General features: G+C 47.7%; 1 protein-coding gene across 1 annotated transcript in view; it reads left to right on the top strand.

Moving 5' to 3' along the window:
* Positions 1 to 23,282, top strand: part of LOC139262701 (1-phosphatidylinositol 4,5-bisphosphate phosphodiesterase beta-2-like) — a 398,767-nt gene that overhangs the window by 28,148 nt on the left and 347,337 nt on the right. The window contains exons 8-12 of the mRNA XM_070877853.1: positions 3,670 to 3,770; positions 6,859 to 7,025; positions 8,782 to 8,928; positions 16,393 to 16,550; positions 21,036 to 21,118. Of these exons, the coding sequence (XP_070733954.1) occupies positions 3,670 to 3,770; positions 6,859 to 7,025; positions 8,782 to 8,928; positions 16,393 to 16,550; positions 21,036 to 21,118 (656 nt within the window). The remainder of the gene's footprint in view (positions 1 to 3,669; positions 3,771 to 6,858; positions 7,026 to 8,781; positions 8,929 to 16,392; positions 16,551 to 21,035; positions 21,119 to 23,282) is intronic.

Genomic DNA, 23,282 nt, shown 5'->3' with positions numbered 1-23,282 from the left:
GGGAAGGTTGCTGTGTAAGCTCTGTGAAGGTGATCCTTTCCACAAAAACATAAGAAATAGGAGCAGGAGTTGGCCATTTGGCCCCTCGAGCCTGCTCCGCCATTCAATAAGATCATGGCTGATCTAATCATGGACTCAGCTCCACTTCCCTGCCCGCTCCCCATAACCCTTTAGTCCCTTATCACTCAAAAATCTGTCTATCTCCGCCTTAAATATATTCAATGAATTTGTGTTGCCGTTTACCCTCCACACCTGAGCTGAAATGAATGAATGAATGACTTAGATTTATATAACACTCTTCACGACCACCGGACTTCCCAAAGTGCTTCACAGCCAATGAAGTACTTTCCCACATTGCGATATGTGTGCACAATAGGTCCGTGCAGCAGAGCAGGTCTCCAGTCGTCCTGGTTAACCCTTGCCACTGGACCAAGACCTAGCTCTGTCAAGCCCGTGTGGTGGCTGATGTGCAACGGTCACCACACGTTAAAATAATCCACGCACAGGCATCTTCCACCCCCTCTACTGGAGTTCAGGACTGGAACATCGGCTCCTTCGTTGAAACACCTGTGAACTCGTCCCTTTTGGTGTGGAAGCAAGTCATCCTTGTTTGAGGGACCACCTATATGATGATGACATCTAAGCAGATAGTTCTTATCACATTACCCGCGCTGCTCCCAGGTCCTTTCATCCTCTTTTCTTTCATTCACGTCCCCAATCTCATCTGGAATGTTGACACAGGTTCTGCCTCACCCACTAACCCTGGGAGTGAATCCCGCAGCCTCACAACTCTGTATAAGGATTGCTCCTGCTCTCTGTTGTAACTCTCTTCAATATAATCTTGTGCCTACGGCCCCTCATTCTCAGCCCCTCCCCTACTGGGAAGGGTGATCATTTTACAACCGTACCAACAGTGACGGACAGGAAAAGAACCTCTGCTCCACCCAGCCTGTCCCACACTCTGGCGATACCTTGTGTATCACAATATATCTACATCCCTCCCCAACCCAGACCCTGTCAGCTCCTGGGAGAGGCGAAAGAACACATAAAACCCAGGCCAAATTGGGGGCCAAATTGACTTTCCGTTTCGGAGGCAGTGCGAATATCTTGCAAAGCTTGCATCATTGGTCTGGGCTGGGAACACCTGTGATTGGTTGTATTGTAGCTGGTCAAAGGACGGACCAGGCTCGATGGGTGGAATAGCCCTCTGTCACTCCATGATTTCTTCGATCCGCTCACTCGCACTCCACGCATAGCACACTTTCGGGCAATATCATGGACTCCCCCCCACCCAGTGAATCCCCTCCCACAGCCCATGTACACCCTCCCCTAACATGAACTATACCCACCCATTGAATCCCCTTCCACAGCCCATGGACACTCTCCCCGTCATGAACTCATAAGAACATAAGAACATAAGAATTAGGAACAGGAGTAGGCCATCTAGCCCCTCGAGCTTGCTCCGCCATTCAACAAGATCATGGCTGATCTGGCCGTGGACTCAGCTCCACTTACCCGCCCGCTCCCTGTAACCCTTAATTCCCTTATTGGTTAAAAATCTATCTATCTGTGATTTGAATACATTCAATGAGCTAGCCTCAACTGCTTCCTTGGGCAGAGAATTCCACAGATTCACAACCCTCTGGGAGAAGAAATTCCTTCTCAGCTCGGTTTTAAATTGGCTCCCCCGTATTTTGAGGCTGTGCCCCCTAGTTCTAGTCTCCCCGACCAGTGGAAACAACCTCTCTACCTCTATCTTGTCTATCCCTTTCATTATTTTAAATGTTTCTATAAGATCACCCCTCATCCTTCTGAACTCCAATGAGTAAAGACCCAGTCTACTCAATCTATCATCATAAGGTAACCCCCTCATCTCCGGAATCAGCCTAGTGAATCGTCCCTGTATCCCCTCCAAAGCTAGTATATCCTTCCTTAAGTAAGGTGATCAAAACTGCACACAGTACTCCAGGTGCGGCCTCACCAATACCCTATACAGTTGCAGCAGGACCTCCCTGCTTTTGTACTCCATCCCTCTCGCAATGAAGGCCAACATTCCATTTGCCTTCCTGATTACCTGCTGCACCTGAAAACTAACTTTTTGGGATTCATGCACAAGGACCCCCAGGTCCATCTGCACCGCAGCATGTTGTAATTTCTCCCCATTCAAATAATATTCCCTTTTACTGTTTTTTTTTCCAAGGTGGATGACCTCACATTTTTCGACATTGTATTCCATCTGCCAAATCTTAGCCCATTCGCTTAACCTATCTAAATCTCTTTGCAGCCTCTCTGTGTCCTCTACACAACCCGCTTTCCCACTAATCTTTGTGTCATCTGCAAATTTTGTTACACTGCACTCTGTCCCCTCTTCCAGGTCATCTATGTATATTGTAAACAGTTGTGGTCCCAGCACGAATCCCTGTGGCACACCACTAACCACCGATTTCCAACCCGAAAAGGACCCATTTATCCCGACTCTCTGCTTTCTGTTAGCCAGCCAATTCTCGATCCATGCTAATACATTTCCTCTGACTCTGCGTACCTTTATCTTCTGCAGTAACCTTTTGTGTGGCACCTTATCGAATGCCTTTTGGAAATCTAAATACACCACATCCATCGGTACACCTCTATCCACCATGATCATTATATCCTCAAAGAATTCCAGTAAATTAGTTAAACATGATTTCCCCTTCATGAATCCATGTTGCGTCTGCTTGATTGCACTATTCCTATCTAGATGTCCCGCTATTTCTTCCTTAATGATAGCTTCAAGCATTTTCCCCACTACAGATGTTAAACTAACCGGCCTATAGTTACCTGCCTTTTGTCTGCCCCCTTTTTTAAACAGAGGCGTTACATTAGCTGCTTTCCAATCCGATGGTACCTCCCCAGAGTCCAGAGAATTTTGGTAGATTATAACGAATGCATCTGCTATAACTTCCGCCATCTCTTTTAATACCCTGGGATGCATTTCATCAGGACCAGGGGACTTGTCTACCTTGAGTCCCATTAGCCTGTCCAGCACTATCCCCCTAGTGATAGTGATTATCTCAAGGTCCTCCCTTCCCACATTCCCGTGAGCAGCAATTTTTGGCATGGTTTTTGTGTATTCTTCCACTGTGAAGACCGAAGCAAAATAATTGTTTAAGGTCTCAGCCATTTCCACATTTCCCATTATTAAATCCCCCTTCTCATCTTCTAAGGGACCAACATTTACTTTAGTCACTCTTTTCCGTTTTATATATCGGTAAAAGCTTTTACTATCTGTTTTTATGTTTTGCGCAAGTTTACTTTCGTAATCTATCTTTCCTTTCTTTATTGCTTTCTTAGTCATTCTTTGCTGTCGTTTAAAATTTTCCCAATCTTCTAGTTTCCCACTAACCTTGGCCACCTTATACGCATTGTTTTTTTTTTGATACTTTTCTTTATTTCCTTGGTTATCCACTCTATTCATTCACGAGGACGGGGAAGGTAATGAGAAGAGGCGGGGCTTCATTACAATACTATATTGATGGTTACACACTGGCCAATGAAGGTGCAGACAATATCCTGCGTCCTGTGTTGACTGCCAGTGATAGGAAGTGTTTGTGGTGGAGGCTGAGTTTGACATATCCACGAACCGATACCCTGTTTAACGAGGTGCTATTTCTTTCACCTATTCTCACACAGACCGAGCTGATCAATCCGGACGATTTCACTGAAGTGGCCTTCAAACAGTTTCTGTCCCAGCTGTGCCCCAGGCCTGAGATTAATCAGATCTTCGAATTACTGTGAGACACATTTCAAACTGTGATTTCTGCACCGAGTAAAGTCTCTCTTTCTGCATGTATCAGAATCCCTTCATTAACAGCACGTGCCCCTGGTTTTAGTGTCTGTTGATCTCACAGGACCACCTGGCCCATGGCAGGCCCATCTGAGACCTTAGCCAGGAGCAGTGCTCCTCGGTCAGAGAGAGCAAACCAGGCACGCAGACATCCCTCAGCCCCTCCCTGCACAGTGCAACCAAGGTTGTGGGGCAGGCTCTCCAGCTGTCTGTTCCTCCACACTTTATCAAATATTACTGGTTACATGATGAATCCCAGTGGACTGGTTGGGCTGAGAAAGGAGACTCAATGAGTGGAGGCCATGATAGGATCGAGTGTACAGTGACTGTGGGTGGAGATTCAATGGGTGGGGGAGAATCCATGATAGGCTAGAGTGTACATGGAGGGTACAGAGGAGATTTACCAGGATGTTGTCTGGACTGGAGAAAGATTGGATAGGCTTGGGTTGTTTTCTTTGGAACAGAGGAGGCTGAGGGGAGACCTTATTGAGGTGTATAAAATTATGAGAGGCCCAGATAGAGTGGATATGAAGGATGTATTTCCCTTACCAGGGAGCATAGATTTAAAGTAATTGGTAGGAGGTTTAGAGGGGATTTGAGGAGAAATGTTTTCACCCAGAGGGTGTTGGGGGTCTGGAACTCACTGCCTGAAAGGGTGGTCGAGGCAGGAACCCTCACCACATTTAAAAAGTACTTGGATGAGCACTTGAAGTGCCGTAACCTGCAGGGCTATGGACCAAGAGATGGAAACTGGGATTAGGCTGGGTAGCTCTTGGTCGGCCGGCGCGGACACGATGGGCTAAAATGGCCTCCTCTTGTGCTGGAAATTTCTAAGATTTTATAACTGTCAGAGAAGGTTGAATGAGTGGCTAAAGTCCATGGTAGGGGAGAGTGTACAGTGACTGTGGGAGGGGATTGAATGGGTGAGGGAGAGTCCATGGTAGGATCGAGTGTACATGGGAGGAGATTGAATGAGTGGGCAGGGTCAATGATAGAGAAGAGTATAGAGGGGCTCTGGGAAGAGATTCAATGACTGCGTAGAGCCTATGATAGGATAGAGTGTACTGGGCTTGTGTGCACTGTTCCATCTATTTGTTTTTGTATGCAGATTGCTTTGAACTCCTTTGAGCACGACCTTTTTGTCCATGGGCAACGTATACAACAACGTTTCCAACAATGGGTACAACAACAACAACATATACAACAGCAACATATACAACAACTTACACTACACCAACAACTTACACAACAACAACTTACGCAACGACTTATGCAACAACAACAACAACGACTCATACAACAACAACTTTTACAACACCAACAGCAACCATTTAAAAGTATCTATACACTAATGTCATATTGCCACCCCACCGTTTCACATCATGAGACAATCAGACAAGGTTCTATACAGGTTTAACATAATGTTTCAATTCCATTGCTCTAGAAATGAACCCCAGCGCATTATTTGCATGTGTGTGGCTATATTTTTTTTTACCTGCGTTGCTACTTTGAATGATTTGTGAAGCTTTACCCCGAGATCCCTTTGTACCTCCACCCCACTTAGATTCTATTTTCCAAGGATTACGCAGCCTCCTTCTTCCTCCCACCAAACGGCACCATCTCACACTGATCTAAATTGAAATTTCTTTCTCATTTACATGCCCATTCTGCAAGTTTGTTTATGGTAGAATTAATTAAAAGCTTTTAGTTTGTCGTAAAAACTCCTTCCCCGAGTCTCTACCTCTCTCCCCCCAGTCTCTCTCCCTCTCTCTCTCACTCTCTCTCCCCGCCCCAGTCTCTCTCTCTTCCCCCCAGTCTCTGTCTCTTCCCCCAGTCTCTCTCTCTCCCCCCCCAGTCTCTCTCTCCACCTCAGTCTCCCTCTCTCCCCCCAGTCTCTCTCTCTCCCCCCCCCCCAGTCTCTCTCTCTCCCCCCCAGTCTCTCTCTCCCTCCCAGTCTCTCTCTCCCTCCCAGTCTCTCTCTCTTCCCACCCCAGTCTCTCTCTCCCCCCAGTCTCTCTCTCTCCTCCCCAGTCTCTCTCTCTCCCCCCCTAGTCTCTCTCTCTTCCCCTCCTGTCTCTCTCTCTTCCCCCCCCAGTCTCTTTCTCTTCCCCCCAAGTCTCTCTCTCTTCCCCCCCCCGTCTCTCTCTCTTCCCCCCGTCTCTCTCTCCCCCCCAGTCTCTCTCTCGCCCTCAGTCTCTCTCTCTCGCCCTCAGTCTCTCTCTCTCCCCCTCAGTCTCTCTCTCTCTCTCCCCCAGTCTCTCTCTCTCTCCCCCTCGGTCTCTCTCTCTCCCTCCCAGTCTCTCTCTCTCCCCCCCAGTGAATCATCACCCTCGGCAACCACATTTTAATTTGAACTAAGTTTCCCTCAATGTTTTATTTGGAAATTTGTGGTTTTAGTGCCCTTACCAAAATGCAGCACTTGATTTAAAGTTATGCTCAAAATACTTGTAGAGCTGTTGAGTTGGGAGTGGCTTAGCCAGTCACGTGATGTTCACAAGACTCAATAAAACCCCAGCCAGTTGGATTCGGAGGATCCACGATGAGGCAGGTGATTGTGAGCCTGGCGGATGAACTGGTAATGTGCAGTGTGATTGTTAAACCTTTTGCTAATAAACCAACTGGTTCTTAATAGCAATGTGTTGTTATGAATTCGTAAGCAAAGAACCCATGAAGCAAATACATTACAGGTGGGTGGAGCCCATGCTGGATTAGCAAGGAGATTGAATGGGTGACTGGAGCCTATGATAGGATTTTATACATGGACTGTGGGTGTGGATTAACTGGGGGGGGGGGTAGAGTCCATGATAGGGTTGTGTGTACATCGACTGTGAGAAGAGATTGAATGAGTGGTTAGAGTGTAAGACAGGGTAGCGTATAGTGGGGCTTTGGGTAGAGATTAAATGGGTAGATAGAATGTATGATAGGTGAGAGGGTACATGGGCTGTGGGTGGGGGTTCAATGGGTGGGTAGTGTGTACATGAGGGGGAAGGAATGTATGTGTATGAGGAGGTTGAATTGACCGATCTATTTTTCAGCGATGTGATGGTGAAGCCGTACTTGACCAGACAACAGCTGTCTACATTTATAAACAAGACACAGAGAGACGCTCGGCTCAATGATTATCTTGTTCCAAGAGTGCAACCTGAGCAAATCCAGAACCTGATTGAGAAATATGAGCCAACCAAAATGAATGCTCACAAAGGTCAGTTGCATTCTTGTATCCCACGTAGCAAGGGTAAAAGGTCAGTCCTGTTCATGTATCCTCAGTGTTCTAGGGTTAAAGGTCAGTTCTGATCATGTATCCTCAGTGTCCTAGGGTTAAAGGTCAGTTCTGTTCATGCATCCTCAGTGACCTAGGGTTAAAGATCAGTTTTATGCATGTATCCTCAGTGACCTAGGGTTAAAGGTCAGTTTTATGCATGTATCCTCAGTGACCTAGGGTTAAAGGTCAGTTCTGTTCATGTATCCTCAATGAATTCAGTTCAGTATATCATGGAATCCATGTGAAAAATTTTCCATATCTCGTCCATGCCCATTTTGTTCTTTTTTCCCGTATTATGTCACTTTGGGTTGCAATGTTAAACAAGCTGGCCGTTCTTTCCAAGCTGTGTCCATGTCCATTGGTTTATCTATAGTGGGTGCAGGTGTGGGCTGTCCTGCATTTCTCGAAGGTGCAGCCTGGGACCTTCCATCAGTGACCCGTGGGAGGGGGGGGGGGCGAGATCGAGCTGCCGCACAGTGCTTGGCCAGGGAAAGGAGATTTCAATCAGGTCCCACTTCTGATCACTGATCAACAGCACCAGAAGAGGCCAGAATCCGGTGGGGCAGGGATCCAGTGAGACTGGGATCTGGTGGGGCAGGGATCTGTCAAAGTTGGGATCCAGCAGGGCTGGGATTTGGTGACATTGGGATCTGGCGAGGCTGGGATCCATTGACATTGGGATCCGGTGGGGCCGAGATCCAGTGAAACTGGGATCTGGTGGGGCTGAGATCTGGTGAGATGGGATCCAGTGAGGCTGAGAACTGATGGAGCCAGGATCTGGTGGGACCGGGATATGGTGAGACTGGGATCCGGTGGGGCTGAGATCTAGTGAGACGGGATCCAATGAGGCTGAGAACTGGTGGAGCCAGGATCCGACGAGGCCGGGATCTGGTGATGCTGGGATCTGGTGAGGCTGAGATCTGGTGAGACGGGATCCAGTGAGGCTGAGAACTGGTGGAGCCAGGATCCAGTGGGGCCGGGATCCGGCGACGCTGAGATCCGACGACGCTGAGATCCAGTGAGGTTGGGTTGCTCTTCATGGTTTGAAACATACTAGCACTCATCGTCTAGGATCGGCTATTTTCGAGGTTTATAAAGGATTGTGGGAAATGGGAGGGAACCTTATAGAGCGAATAGGGAATGAGAGGGAATGATGGATTGAGTGGCAAATGTGAAGCGTGTACGGGTTGAGTGGGGAATGGGCACTTATAGAGGGAGTAAAAGAGACTGAGGTTACCTAAAGCATCCAGTCATAAATACCGGCTCAGTGACCATTAATATGTCCTTTTATCATAGAATCATAGAAAGGTTACAGCACGGAAGGAGGCCATTCGGCCCATGGAGCCCTCAGCTAGTCCCACTCCCCCGCTCTTCACCCGGAGCCCTGCACATGTCTTCCCTTCAGATACGTCTCTAACCCCCTCTTGCAAGATAAGATTGAGTCTGCCTCCAGCACCCTTTCAGGCCGTGCATTCCAGATCCTAACCACTCGCTGCGTAAAAACGTTATTTCTTACGTCGCCTTCGGTTCTTTTGCCAATCACCTTAAATCTGTATTAAATCATTGAGTTTGGGGCCAAATATTTGCGCAAACACACCTGGACCGAGCAGCTGGTAAGATCAAGCAGGTTCAGGCTTACGAGGTGCCCTTTGACGCAGCTCACATTCTGACCTTTATTCTTTTGGTTCCTTCACAGGTCACATGTCTCCGGAGGGGCTGGTCTGGTACTTGTCTGGTCCAGAGAATGGTCTGATATTCCCAGACAGGCTGACGGTATATCAGGACATGATGCAGCCTCTGTCACATTACTTAATCAACTCCTCCCACAACACCTACCTCACTGGTAAAAGCAAAGTCGTTATTGAAAGGGGAGGGGATGTCTAGGGAAGGGGGTTGTCAAAATTCACCCCTGTAATGTATTTGCTTCATGGGTTCTTTGCTTAAAAATTCATAGCAACACAACGCTATTAAGAATTAGTTGGTTTATTAGTAAAGGTTTAACAGTCACACTAAACATTACCAGTTCATCCACCAGGCTCACAACCACCTGCCTCATCGTGGATCCCCTGAAACCAACTGGCTGGGGTTTTATTGAGCCTTGTGGACATCACGTGACTGGCTAAGCCACTCCCAACTCAACAGCTCTACAACTATTTTATTACAACCAATCAAGTGCCCGCTGATTAAAGCGGGGGGTCACACTCTAGAAACTTTCATTCAAGTGCCCCCTTGTTTTTTATTTGAGGGCACCAAAAACGCAAATTAGACAAGTGGCCTGGCTAAAAGTGTGTGTGTGGGGGGCGGAGGTGGGGGGCATTAAACCCGACACAATAAACAAATTAAACTTTAGCAGTAACTTAAAAATCAAAATTTGGTTGCCGGGGGTGATGATGTACTCCAGTCCCTCCGGTGCCCACCTCTCGCGGAAGGCCACGAGCGTACCGGTAGACACCGTGTGCTCCATCTCCAGGGACACCCTGGCTCGGATGTAACCGCGGAAGAGAGGCAGGCAGTCAGGCTGAACGACCCCCTCGACCACCTGCTGCCTAGACCAGCTAATGGCCCCCTTGGCCATACCCAGAATCAGTCTTACGAGGAGGCCTTCTGACCTGGATAAACGACCTGGAGCTCGCTCCGAACTGGGGAATGGGGAGTTGGCAGGGTGCATAGGAACATAAGAAATAGGAGCAGGAGTCAGCCATTTGGCCCCTCGAGCCTGCTCCACCGTTCAATAAGATTATGGTTGATCTGATCATGGACTCAGCTCCACTTCCCTGCCCGCTCCCCATAACCCTTTACTCCCTTATCGCTCAAAAATCTGCCAATCTCCGCCTTAAATATATTCAATGACCCAGCCTCCACAGCTCTCTGGAGCAGAGAATTCCACAGATTTACAACCCTGTGATAGAAGAAATTCCTCCTCGTCTCAGTTTTAAATGGGCGGCCCTTTCTTCTAAGACGATGTCCCCTAGTTTTAGTTTCCCCTATGAGTGGAAATATCCTCTCTGCATCCACCTTGTTGAGCCCCCTCATTATCTTATATGTTTCAATAAGATCATCTCTCATTCTTCAGAACTCTAATGAGTATCGGCCCAACCTACTCAACCTATCATAGAAACATAGAAAATAGGTGCAGGAGTAGTCCATTCGGTCCTTCGAGCCTGCAACACCATTCAATATGATCATGGCTGATCATGCAATTTCAGTACCCCATTCCTGCTTTCTCTCCATACCCCTTGATCCCTTTAGCCGTAAGGGCCACATCTAACTCTCTTTTAAATATATCTAACAAACTGGCCTCAACAACTTTCTGTGGTAGAGAATTCCACAGGTTCACAATTCTCTGTGTGAAGAAGTTTCTCCTCATCTCGGTCCTAAATGGCTTACCCCTTATCCTTAGACTGTGACCCCTGGTTCTGGACTTCCCCAACATCGGGAACATTCTTCCTGCATCTAACCTGTCCAATCCGGTCAGAATTTTTATATGTTTCTATGAGATCCCCTCTCATTCTGCTAAATTCCATTGAATATAAGCCTAGTTGATCCAGTCTTTCTTCATATGTCAGTCCTGCCATCCTGGGAATCAGTCTGGTGAACCTTCGCTGCACTCCCTCAATAGCAAGAATGTCCTTTCTCAGATAAGGAGCCCAAAACTGTACACAATACTCCAGGTGTGGCCTCACCAAGGCCCTGTACAACTGCAGTAAGACCTCCCTGCTCCTATACTCAAATCCTCTCGCTATGAAGGTCAACATGCCATTTGCCTTCTTCACCACCTGCTGTACCTGCATGCCAACTTTCAATAACTGATGTACCATGACAGCCAGGTTTCGTTGCACCTCCCCTTCTCCTAATCTGTCACCATTCAGATATTCTGCCTTCCTGTTTTTGCCACCAAAGTGGATAACTTCACATTTATCTACATTATACTGAATCTGCCATGCATTTGCCCACTCACCTAACCTGTCCAAGTCAACCTGCAGCCTCTTAGCATCCTCCTCACAGCTCACATTGCCACCCAGCTTAGTGTCATCTGCAAACTTGGAGATATTACATTCAATTCCTTCGTCTAAATCATTAATGTATATTGTAAATAGCTGGGGTCCCAGCACTGAACCTTGCGGTACCCCACTAGTCACTGTCTGCCATTCTGAAAAGGACCCATTTATTCCTATTCTTTGCTTCCTGTCTGCCAAACAGTTCTCTATCCACATCAATACATTACCCCCAATACCATGTGCTTTAATTTTGTACACTAATCTCTTGTATGGGACCTTGTCAAAAGCCTTTTGAAAGTCCAAATACACCACATCCACTGGTTCTCCTTTGTCCAATCTATTAGTTACATCCTCAAAAAATTCCAGAAGATTTGTCAAGCATGATTTCCCTTTCATAAATCCATGCTGACTTGGACCGATCCTGTCACTGCTTTCCAAATGTGCTGCTATTACATCTTTAATCATTGATTACAACATTTTCCCACTACCGATGTCAGGCTAACCGGTCTATAATTCCCTGTTTTCTCTCCCCCTCCTTTTTTAAAAAGTGGGGTTACATTAGCTACCCTCCAATCCATAGGAACTGATCGAGAGTCTATAGAATGTTGGAAAATGACCACCAATGCATCCACTATTTCTGTGGTCACTTCCTTAAATAGGATGCAGACTATCAGGCCCCGAGGATTTATCGGCCTTCAATCCCATCAATTTCCCTAACACAATTTCCTGACTAATAAGGATTTCCTTCAGTTCCTCCTTCTCACTAGACCCTCGGTCCCCTAGTATTTCCAGAAGGTTATTTGTGTCTTCCTTCGTGAAGACAGAACCAAAGTATTTGTTCAATTGGTCTACCATTTCTCTGTTCCCATTATAAATTCACCTGATCCTCATAAGTCAACCCCCTCATCTCCGGAATCAACCAAGTGAACCTTCTCTGAACAGCCTCCAATGAAAGTATATCCTTCCTTAAATACGGAGAGCAAAACTGTACGCAGTACTCCAGGTGTGACCTCACCAATACTCTGTACAGTTGTAACAGGACTTCTCTGCTTTTATACTCTATCCCCCTTGCAATAAAGGCCAACATTCCATTGGCCTTCCTGATTACTTGCTGTACCTTCATATTAACTTTTTGTGTTTCATGCACAAGGACTCCCTCTGTGCTGCAGCACTTTGCAATTTTTCTCCATTTAAATTATAATTTGCTTTTCTATTTTTTCTGCCAAAGTGGATAACCTCACATTTTCCCACATTATACTCCATCTGCCAAATTTTTGCCCACTCACTTGGTCTGTCTATATCCCTTTGCAGATTTTTTGTGTCCTCCTCACAATTTGCTTTCCCACCTATCTTTGTATCATCAGCAAACTTGATTACATTACACTCAGTCCCTTCATCCAAGTCTTTAATATAGATTGTAAATAGTTGAGGCCCCAGCACCGATCCCTGCGGCACCCCACTAGTTACTGTTTGCCAACCGAAAAATGACCCATTTATCCCGATCCTCTGTTTTCTGTTAGTTAGCCAATCCTCTATCCATGCTAATATATTACCCCCAACCCCGTGAGCTTTTATCTTGCGCAGTAAGCCCTTTGTGTCCGAGACTGAGTCCATTGGAAAGGGTGGATGTTCACGTCAGTTTTCTCAGAGAATGGTGAGTTTGCCAGGCACTTAGTCCAGTTTGAAGTCGGCATTTTGAAACTGAGAAACAGTGAAAGGCAGAGCAACGATTGCATGGAAAGTTGTGGTGTGATATGAGCTGCAGAATGAGCAGGTCATCACAGGGATCAGGGCCTGGATTTGCTTTGGGCAGCTGGGGATATGACCCAGCTAGTCATTCATCTAGCCGCCTACTTTCCACCAGTACACCAGTACTGCTGGCAACGGCCTCAGATGAATGAGCTTGGTAGAAGTTAGTCCAGGAATACTGTCATGGGTAAGAAAGAGGGAAGGAAGTCACAACAAAAGAAATCATAAATTCTATCCTTCCCCCTCACCCACCCATCAAAATACATATCTCTGGATTGGGTCACAAGAAAAGACTTTGGCTCGACACCATGGCGAGGAAGTGACCTCACTTTTGTTTTTGGGATGTGGGCAATGCTGGACAGGCTGCTTTTATTATTCATCCCTACATTCCCTGGGACAATGGGAGCACGGGGAGGAGGGAATAAGAGCGCGGGGGGGGAATGGGAGCACGCGGGGGGGGGGGGGAATGGGAGCGCGGGGGGTGGGGGAATGGGACCGTGGCGATTGGGAGTGCGGGGAGGTGAATAGGAGCGCGGGGAATGGGAGCGCGGGGGGGAATGGGAGCGTGGGGAATGGGAGCGCGGGGTGGAGAATGGGAGCGCGGGGGGGAATGGAAGCGCGGGGGGGGAATGGGAGCGCGGGGGGGTGAATGGGAGCACGGGGGGGGAGAATGGGAGCGCGGGGGGGAATGGGAGCATGGGGAATGGGAGCGCGGGGGGGAATGGGAGCATGGGGAATGGGAGCGCGGGGTGGGAATGGGAGCGCGGGGGGGGGGAGAATGGGAGCACGGGGGGGGGGGATGGGAGCACAGGGAACGGGAGCGCGGGGAATGGACTCTGGGCTGGGGAGTTGGGTTAAATGCAGTGGTAAGCTGTGATGGAGAAGGACTGAACGGTGTTTCTAGGTGGATGAGCCAGGATGGGCTGCACGCCCTCACTCACCTACATTACAGCAGTGACTGCACTTCAGAAGTCCTTCATTGTCTGTAAATGCTTTGGTACGTCCAGTGGTCATGAAAGATGCTTTATAAATGCAAGTCTTTCTTTCAGCTGCATGACCATGTGGTTTGTGAGCAAGCAGCTAGTTGTGTTACAGTGACAGGTAGCCAGTCATGTTAGAAAGCAGATGAGTGAATGTGAAATATGCAAGACAATTAGATACCAAAAAGAAATAGAGCAAGTTAAACAAGCTGGCCCTGAAACTGCGTAGATCTTCTGGTGGAAATGGGCTGGAACCTGGCTTGTGACATGTCCCAGTCTGGTTGTGAGTTTGTGTTGGGTTGGGAGGCACAACCTCTGTTTGTCCTAAACATGTTGGGGCAGCGACTTCCTCCGCTGGGAGTTCCTGCTTTCACAGTTTCAGTGAAACCTGGCGTACGGTTGGAGGCCATTAAAGAATGAAAGACTTGCATTTATATAGCACCTTTCATAACCACCGGACAGCTCAAAGCACTTTACAGCCACAAAATAGTAAAGGACATTCAACACAATGAGTGCTGAAAATAGTTTTAAGTGTGGGGTTGGGAGAAAGCTGGATCTTAAACAGATACAAGTGGTGGAGTAATTCAAGCTGAAGGCAAATAGTTGAATTACTAACAAGCCATTCATGTCCACAGGGATTCCCCCAATCGCCCATTGTAACTTCATTGATAAAAATGTTTCCTCTTTGATGAGTATGTACACTCATTAATTAATTTGTATACACATTCATAAATATGTACACTCATTGAGTACATGTACTTTGACGAGTAGATACGTTCATGTGTGTGGAGACTCGCTGATGAATATGTACATTCATGAATGAATTGTATCACAGAATCATACAAATTACAGCATGGAAGGAGACCATTTCGGCCCATCGTGTCCGCGCCGGCCGACAAAGTGCTATCCAGCCTAATCCCACTTACCAGCTCTAGGTCCATAGCCCTGTAGGTTACGGCACTTCAAGTGCACATCCAAGTACTTTTTAAATGTGGTGAAGGTCTCTGCCTCTGCCACCCTTTCAGGTAATGCGTTCCAGACCCCCACCACCCTCTGGGTGAAGAAATTTTCCCTCAAATCCCCTCTAAACCTCCTACCAATGACTTTAAATCTATGCCCCCTGGTAAGGGAAATAGGTCCTTCCTATCCACTCTATCTAGGCCCCTCATAATTTTATACATCTCAATAAGGTCTACCCTCAGCCTCCTCTCTTCCAAAGAAAACAAATACAGCCTACCCAATCTTTGCTCACAACTAAAATTCTCCAGTCCAGACAACATCCTCGTAAATCTCCTCAGTACCCTCTTTAGTACAATCACATCTTTCCTGTAATGTGGTGACCAGAACTGCACGCAATACTCTAGCTGTGGCCTAACTAATGTTTTATACAGTTCAAGCATAACTCTTCTTGCTCTTGTATTCCATGCCTCGACTAATAAAGGGCGAGTATTCCATATGCCTTCTTAACCACCTTATCTACCTGGCCTGCTGCCTTCAGGGATCTGTGGACCTGCACTCCAAGGTCCCTTTGTTCCTCTACACTCCTCAGTATCCTACCATTTAATGTGTATTCCCTTTCCTTGTTAGCCATCCCCAAATCCATGACCTCACACTTCTCAGGATTGAATTCCATTTGCCACTGTTCTGCCCACCTGACCAGTTCATTGATATCTTCCTGCAGTCTACAGATTTCTTCTTCATTATCAACCACACAGCCGATTTTAGTATCATCTGAAAATTTCTTAATCATACCCCTACATTCACGTCTAAATCATTGATATATACCACAAAAAGCAAGGGACCCAGCACTGAGCCCTGCGGAACCCCAGTGGAAATAGCCTTCCAATCACAAAAACACCCATCAACCATTGCTTCATGCCTCTGAGCCAATTCTGGATGCATCGCCACTTTGCCCTGGATCCCATGGGCTTTTACTTTCATGACCAGTCTGCCATGTGGGACCTTATCAAAAGCCTTGCTAAAATCTCTATACAATACATCATACACACTGCCCTCATAGACCCTCCTTGTTACCTCCTCAAAAAATTAAATCAAGTTAGCCATTAAATCACGACCTTCCCTAAATAAATCCATGCTAACTGTCCTTGATTAATCCGTGGTATAGGTATATGACTAGGTATACACATATACCTATACATGAATACATGTACATTCATTTAAGAGCATGTACATAAAGTATGTACACATATTGAAGACTAAGTGTACTCGTTGAAGAATATGTATACTCATTGATGAATATGTGTGTACAGTGATGCAACCGAGGCTTCTGTACATTCATCAAGGAATCATCACCGAGAGCATGCAGAAAGCAAGCGCAAGCAGCGGAAAGAGCGTGCGGCAAACCAGTCCCACCCTCCCCTTCCCTCAATGACTATCTGTCCCACTTGTGACAGGGACTGTGGTTCTCGTATTAGACTGTTCAGCCACCTAAGGACTCATTTTTAGAGAGGAAGCAAGTCTTCCTCGATTCCGAGGGACTGCCGATGATATGATGATTACACTCATTGCACATTTCTATCTTTGATGTCGGACCTCTCTTTCCATTCTCCATCCTGCTAGCTGGCCAGTTCTCTGGGATTTCCTCCCCTGAGATGTATCGCCAGGTCCTCCTTGCTGGGTGTCGCTGCTTGGAGCTTGACTGTTGGAAAGGACGGACACCAGATGAAGAGCCAATCATCACACACGGTTACACCATGACAACAGAAATTCTCTTCAAGGTAATCGTATGAATTTTGCATTCAGTTAGAGTACATGGCAAAAGCTGGGAGACTGTTTTATCAAAGTGATAATTCAAGCCAATGATGTGTTGATGTGTTTTGATGTGGTTCACGTTATTGTGGGGGAGTGAAAGGGAATGTAGTTGTGGTAGGGGACAGTATGGTCAGAGGGATAGATACTGTTCTCTGCAACTGCGACCAGGAGTTTCGAAGGTTGTGTTGCCTGCCCGGTCCCAGGGTTAAAGACATCTCCTCGTGGCTGGAGAAGAACTTGGATTGGGAAGGATCCAGTTGTCGTGGTCCACGTAGGAACCAACGACATAGGTAGAACTAGGAATGAGGTTCTGCTGAAAGAGTTTGAGGAGTTGAGGTCCAAATTAAGAACCTCAAAGGAAATAATCTCTGGATCGTTACCTTATCCACGCACCAATTGGTATAGAGACAAGCAAATCAGAAAGTTAAATGCGTGGCTCAAAGAGTGGTGTGGGAGGCAAGGGTTTTGCTTTATGGGGCACTGGCACCAGAGGGAGCTGATCCGTTGGGACAGGCTTCACTTAAACTGGACTGGAACCAGTGTCCTGGCGAATCAAATTAATGAAGTGGGGGGGGGGGGGGGAGGATTCAGGAAAGAATAAATTTAAAAGCAGCATGAGAAATGTCGAGAATCTAGAGCAGAGGTAATAGGTAAAAGGGCATCGCTGACTAAAGTGACATCAAGGAAAAATAGAAAAAAGTCAAATCCAAAGGCACTTTATCTGAATGCGCGAAGCATTCACAACAAAATAGATGAATTAATAGCGCAGATAGAAATGAATAGGTTTGATCTAATAGCCATTACGGAGACGTGGTTGCAAAGTGACCAAGGTTGGGAACTAAATATTCCAGGATACTTAACTTTTAGAAGAGATAGGCAAAATGGAAAAGGAGGAGGGGTAGCCCTGATAATAAAGGATGGGATAAAGACAGTAGAGAGAAAGGATCTCAGCTCGGAAAATCAAGACATAGAATCAGTTTGGGTGGAGCTAAGATACAGCAAGGGGCAAAAAACATTGGTGGGAGTTGTTTATAGGCCCCCAAACAGTAGTGGTAGTGTAGGGCACAGTATCAATCAGGGACTTACAGGTGCATGTAACCAGGGTAATACAGTAATCATGGGGGACTTTAATCTACATATAGACTGGACAAACCAAATTTGCGGTAATAGTGTCAAGGACAAATTCATAGAATGTATACAAAATGGTTTTCTAGATCGATATGTTGAGGAACCAACTCGGGAACAAACTATTTTAGATCTAGTCTTATGCAATAAGAAAGGGTTAATTAATAACCTTGCAGTAAATGGGCCTTCAGGGAAGAGTGACCATAATATGGTAGAATTTTATATTGAGCTTGAAAGTGATTTAGTTAAATCCAAAATTAGGGTCAGAAATCTAAACAAAGCAAGTTGGCTAAGGTAGATTGGGAAACTACATTAAAAGGTATGATGGTAGACAAACAATGGCTAGCATTTAAAGAATTAATACATAATTTACAACAAACATACATTCCTTTAAGGCACAAAAACTCCACAGGAAAAGTCCAACCGTGGCCAACATCAGAAGTTAAAGATAGTATTAGATCAAAGGAAGAGGCTTATAATGTTGTCAAAAAGAGCAGTAAGCCTGAGGATTGGGAGGATTTTAGAATTCAGCAAAGGAAGACCAAGAAATTGATTGAAAGGGAAAATAGAATGAGAGTAAACTAGCGGGAGACATAAAAACAAACTGTAAAAGCTTCTAGAGCTTCTTTTTACATAAAAAGGAAAAGATTGGAAGGTAGCAAATGTAATCCCCCTATTTAAGAAAAGAGGGAGAGAGAAAACGGGGAACTACAGACCAGTTAGCCTGACATCAGTCGCAGGGAAAATGCTAGAATTTATTATTAAGGATGTAGTAACCGGGCACTTAGAAAATAATAAGATTGGGCAGAGTCAACATGGATTTATGAAAGGGAAACCATGTTTGACAAATCTGTTAGAGTTTTTGAGGTTGTAACTAGAAGAATAGATAAGGGGGAACCAGTGGATGTAGTGTATTTGGATTTTCAGAAGGCATTTGATAAGGTGCCACACAAGAGGTTATTAAACAGAATGAGGGCTCATGGGATTGGGGGTAATATAATAGCATGGATTGAGGATTGGTTAACGGACAGAAAACAGAGAGTAGGAATAAATGGGTCATTTTCGGGTTGGCAGGATGTAACTAGTGGGGTACCGCAAGGATCAGTGCTGGGCCCCAGCTATTCACAATCTATATCAATGATTTGGAAATGTAATATATCCAAGTTTTCTGATGATACAAAGCTAGGTGAGAATGTAAGTTATGAGGAGAATGCAAAGAGGCTTCAAGGGGATATAGACAGATTAAGTGAGTGGGCAACAACATGGCAAATGGAATATAATGTGGAGAAATGTGAAGTTATCCACTTTGGTAGGAAAAATAGAAAAGCAGAGTATTTTTAAATGGTGAGAGATTGGGAAATGTTGGTATTCAGAGGGACCTGGGTGTCCTTGTACATGAATCACTGAAAGTTAACATGCAGGTACAGTAAGCAAATAAGAAAGCAAATGGTATGTTGGCCTTTATTACAAGAGGATTTGAGTACAAGAGTAAATACATCTTATTGTCTCCCGTGAAGTTGCCGATACCCGGTTCAAACAGTGAGGGGAACTTACTCAATACTTGGGCACATGTATCTTCCTCCGACGATGCCTTTATGTCGTTCCAGCCGCATCTGATTTTCTCCAACCAGCTCCTGCCGAGCAGCGTTGGGCCATTGCCTGGAACAATCCACAGCGGTAACTCGTGAACCGCACCGTTATACGACACATTCATTTGTGCACTGCCAATCACCTTTATCAGTTCTTTGGTGTACGTGCGCAGCTTGACGTTAACAGGGCTCAGCCTGGGCCTCACAGTCTTAGTATCCCACAGCTTATTAATGCCCTCTCGTTCATGATCAACTGAATCGCCCCTGTGTTCAGTTCCATCGATACCAGTATCCCGTTAAACTTCACATTAATCAAAATTGGTTTATTCTTGGTTATGAAAGAGTACAGTCCATACACTTCCTCCTCTGGCATCTTGGATTGCATATCCGGATCCGCGCTAGTCTGACTCATCCTCTACATGGTGTGTCGCAGCTCGCTTGCTCATCTGCAGACACTTGTGCTGGAGATGCCCCACTCTCAGACAGCCTTTGCAACTATATTGCTTAAATCGGCACTGCTGCCACACACAGTGAGGAACACGGCCCGACGCCGATCTGCATCGTCAATCCCCTTCATTTTGTTGGCCACAAAGTATTGGTTCAAACGACTCAAAGTCTGCCCAATCTTCTCCCTCCACGAAGCATTCTAAAAATCCAATCGTGCTCATTTTGCAAACAAAGGTTCTTGTATTCTTGTCGCCAAATGTTAAGTATGGAAAACTGAGTACTGTTTAACTAAGCAAGGTACAACCTTGCTTTGCTTTATTTAAGCCCAAAGTGCCTGACTCTCAAAATGGCTGGCCTTTTATACCAGAGCAGCACCATGTGTGTGCTGCTCAGTGGCCTCCAACAATGACACCATCTGCTGGCTACAAACAGCATGTACATACATGGCAGAGAGATTGAGTAGACTAGGCCTATATTCTCTAGAGATTAGAAGAATGAGAGGTGATCTCATTGAAACATACAATATTTTTACAGGGCTGGACAGGGTAGATGCAGGGAGGATGTTTCCCCAGGCTGGGGAGTCTAGAACCAGGGATCACAGTCTCAGAATAAGAGGTCGGCCATTTAGGACTGAGATGAGGAGAAATGTCTTCACTCAGAGGTTGGTGAATCTCTGGAATTCTCTGCCCCAGAGGGCTGTGGAGGCTCAGTCGTTGAGTATACTCAAGACAGAGATCGATAGATTTTTGGATACTAAGGGAATCAAGGAATTTGGGGATAGTGCAGGAAAGTGGAGTTGAGGTCAAGGATCAGCCATGATCTCATTGAATGGCGGAGCAGGCTCGAGGGGCCGAATGGCCGACTCCTGTTGCTAATTCATTGGGACAGGTGATTCTCCCTCCAACCTCCCTCCCTGTCCATTGGGTGGCGTCTGTCGGCGCTGAGGACCTCCTGGCTGTGGCTTGGCTGAGGTCAGCAATGAGTCCTGCTTTGTCACTGCAGTGAACTGGGATCCCAGTCCTTCCTGCTCCTGAAGCACCTCCGTGGGATTCCGGAGTTCCTCAGTCCGCTGTGAAAAGGCTCTCCCTCAATGTACGGGTTAATGCAGCAAAGGCCTGGCCTGAGTGTGCTATGAGGTCACTGTGTACCTGATCTACCTGACTAGAATTTACACAACCCCAGCCTATCAGATCAGCAACGTAATGGGCGGAAAATCCCAGCCTTGCAAACAATGTCAGAATGTTAATCAGCTGCTTGAAATGAACATGTTACCAATGTTTCCTGTCACAGGATGTGATCGAGGCTATAGCAGAGAGTGCTTTCAAAACCTCCCAGTACCCAGTCATACTGTCCTTTGAGAATCATGTTGACTCGTAAGTAATATCGATGCTATTTCTTCCAAATTCTGAGTAGCAGATAATCGAATCAGAAAAGACTTGCATTTCTATAGCACCTTTCACAACCACCAGACATCCAATGAAGTACTTTTTGAAGTGCAGTCACTGTTATAATGTTGGGAAACACAGCAGCCAATTTGCGCACAGCAAGCTCCCACAAACAGCAATGTGATAATGACCGGATAATCAGTTTTTGTTACGTTGATGGGGTTAACTTCGCTGCTCTTCTTCGAAACAGTGCTATGTCCACCTGAAAGACAGCACCTCCCGACAGTGCAGCACTCCCTCAGCACTGCACAAAGAGTGTTGGCCTAGATTTATGTGCTCAAGTCCCTGGAGTGGGATTAGAACCCACAACCTTCTGACTCAGAGGTGAGAGTGCTGCCCACTGAACCACAGCTGACACTGCTTGCAACCAAGCGGTTTTCTGAGCCAGTTCAGAGGGCATAAAGAGCCAATCACACAGAGAATTACTGAACCACTTGGGTTTTTACAATAACCCGGCAGATTCCAATCAGGATTCTGGGTCAGAAGGTTGTGGGTTCAAGCCCCACTCGAGAGACTTATGCAACAAAATTTTTGGCTGACACTCCAGTGCAGTGCTGAGGGTTTGCTGCACTGTCGGAGGTGCCGCCTTTCAGATGAAACGTTAAACATCTGCTCTCACAGTTGGACATAAAAGATACCATGGCACTATTTCGAAGAAGAGCAGGGGGGTTATCCCTGCCCGACTCTCTCCCCCAGTGCTCCACTCTCTTCCCCAGTACCCGACTCTCCCCTGACTCTCTCCCCCAGTGCCCGACTCTCCCCCCCCCCCCCGTGTCCCACTCTCTCCCCCCAGTGCCCCACTCTCACTCCCCAGTGCCCCACTCTCTCTCCCCAGTGCCCCACTCTCTCTCCCCAGTGCCCCACTCTCTCTCCCCAGTGCCCCACTCTCTCTCCCCAGTGCCCCACTCTGCCCCCCCAGTGCCCCACTCTGCCCCCCCAGTGCCCCACTCTCACTCCCCAGTGCCCCACTCTCTCTCCCCAGTGTCCCACTCTCTCTCCCCAGTGCCCCACTCTCCCCCCCCAGTGCCCCACTCTCCCCCCCAGTGCCCCACTCTCGCCCCCCAATGCCCACTCACCCCCAGTGCCCCACTCTCCCCCACCAGTGCCCCACTCTCCACAGAGCCCCCACTCACTCCCAGTGCCCCACTCTCTCCCAGTGCCCCACTCTCATCCCCCAGTGCCCCACTCTCTTCCCCCAGTGCCCCACTCTCTCCCAGTACCCCACTCTCTCCCAGTGCCCCACTCTCTCCCCCGGTGCCCCACTCTCTCCCCCAGTGTCCCAGTCTCTCCCCGGTGCCCCACGCTCTACCCCAGTGCCCCACTCTCTACCCCAGTGCCCCACTCTCTACCCCAGTGCCAGTCTGCCCCAGTGCCCCACTCTCCCCCCCCCCCCCAGTGCCCCACTCCTCTACCCCAAGTGCCCCACTCTCTCCCCCAGTGCCCCACTCTCCGCCGCCCCCAGTGCCCCACTCTCTCTCTCCCCCGGTGTCCCACTCTCTCCCCGGTGTCCCACTCTCTCCCCCCGGTGCCCCACTCTCTCCCCGGTGCCCCACTCTCTCCCCCGGTGCCAGTCTCTCTCCCCCAGTGCCCCACTCTCTCCCACAGTGCCCCACTCTCTCCCCCAGTGCCCACTCTCCCCCCCCAGTGCCCCACTCTCCCCCCCCCCCAGTGCCCCACTCTCTCCCCCCCCCCAGTGCCCCACTCTCTCCCCCAGTGTCCCACTCTCTCCCCCGGTGCCCCACTCTCTCCCCCTGTGCCCCACTCTCGCCCCTGTGCCCCACTCTCTCACCCAGTGCCCGACTCTCTCACCCAGTGCCCCACTCTCTCCCCAGTGCCCCACTCTCTCCCCCAGTGCCCCACTCTCTCCCCCAGTGCCCACTCTCTTCCCCAGTGCCCCACTCTCTCCCCAGTGCCCCACTCTCTCCACCAGTGTACCACTCTCTCCCCGGTGCCCCACTCTCTCCCCCGGTGCCCCCACTCTCTCCCCCGGTGCCCCACTCTCTCCCCCGGTGCCCCACTCTCTCCCTGTGCCCACTCTCTCCCCTGTGCCCCACTCTCTCCCCCAGTGCCCACTCTCTCCCCCAGTGCCCCA

The sequence above is a fragment of the Pristiophorus japonicus genome, chromosome 4 (genome assembly GCF_044704955.1).
Source record: "Pristiophorus japonicus isolate sPriJap1 chromosome 4, sPriJap1.hap1, whole genome shotgun sequence".
NCBI lineage: Eukaryota > Metazoa > Chordata > Chondrichthyes > Pristiophoridae > Pristiophorus > Pristiophorus japonicus.
The sequence above is the reverse complement of the archived record's forward strand: the minus strand, read 5'-3'. Positions and strand labels throughout refer to the sequence as shown.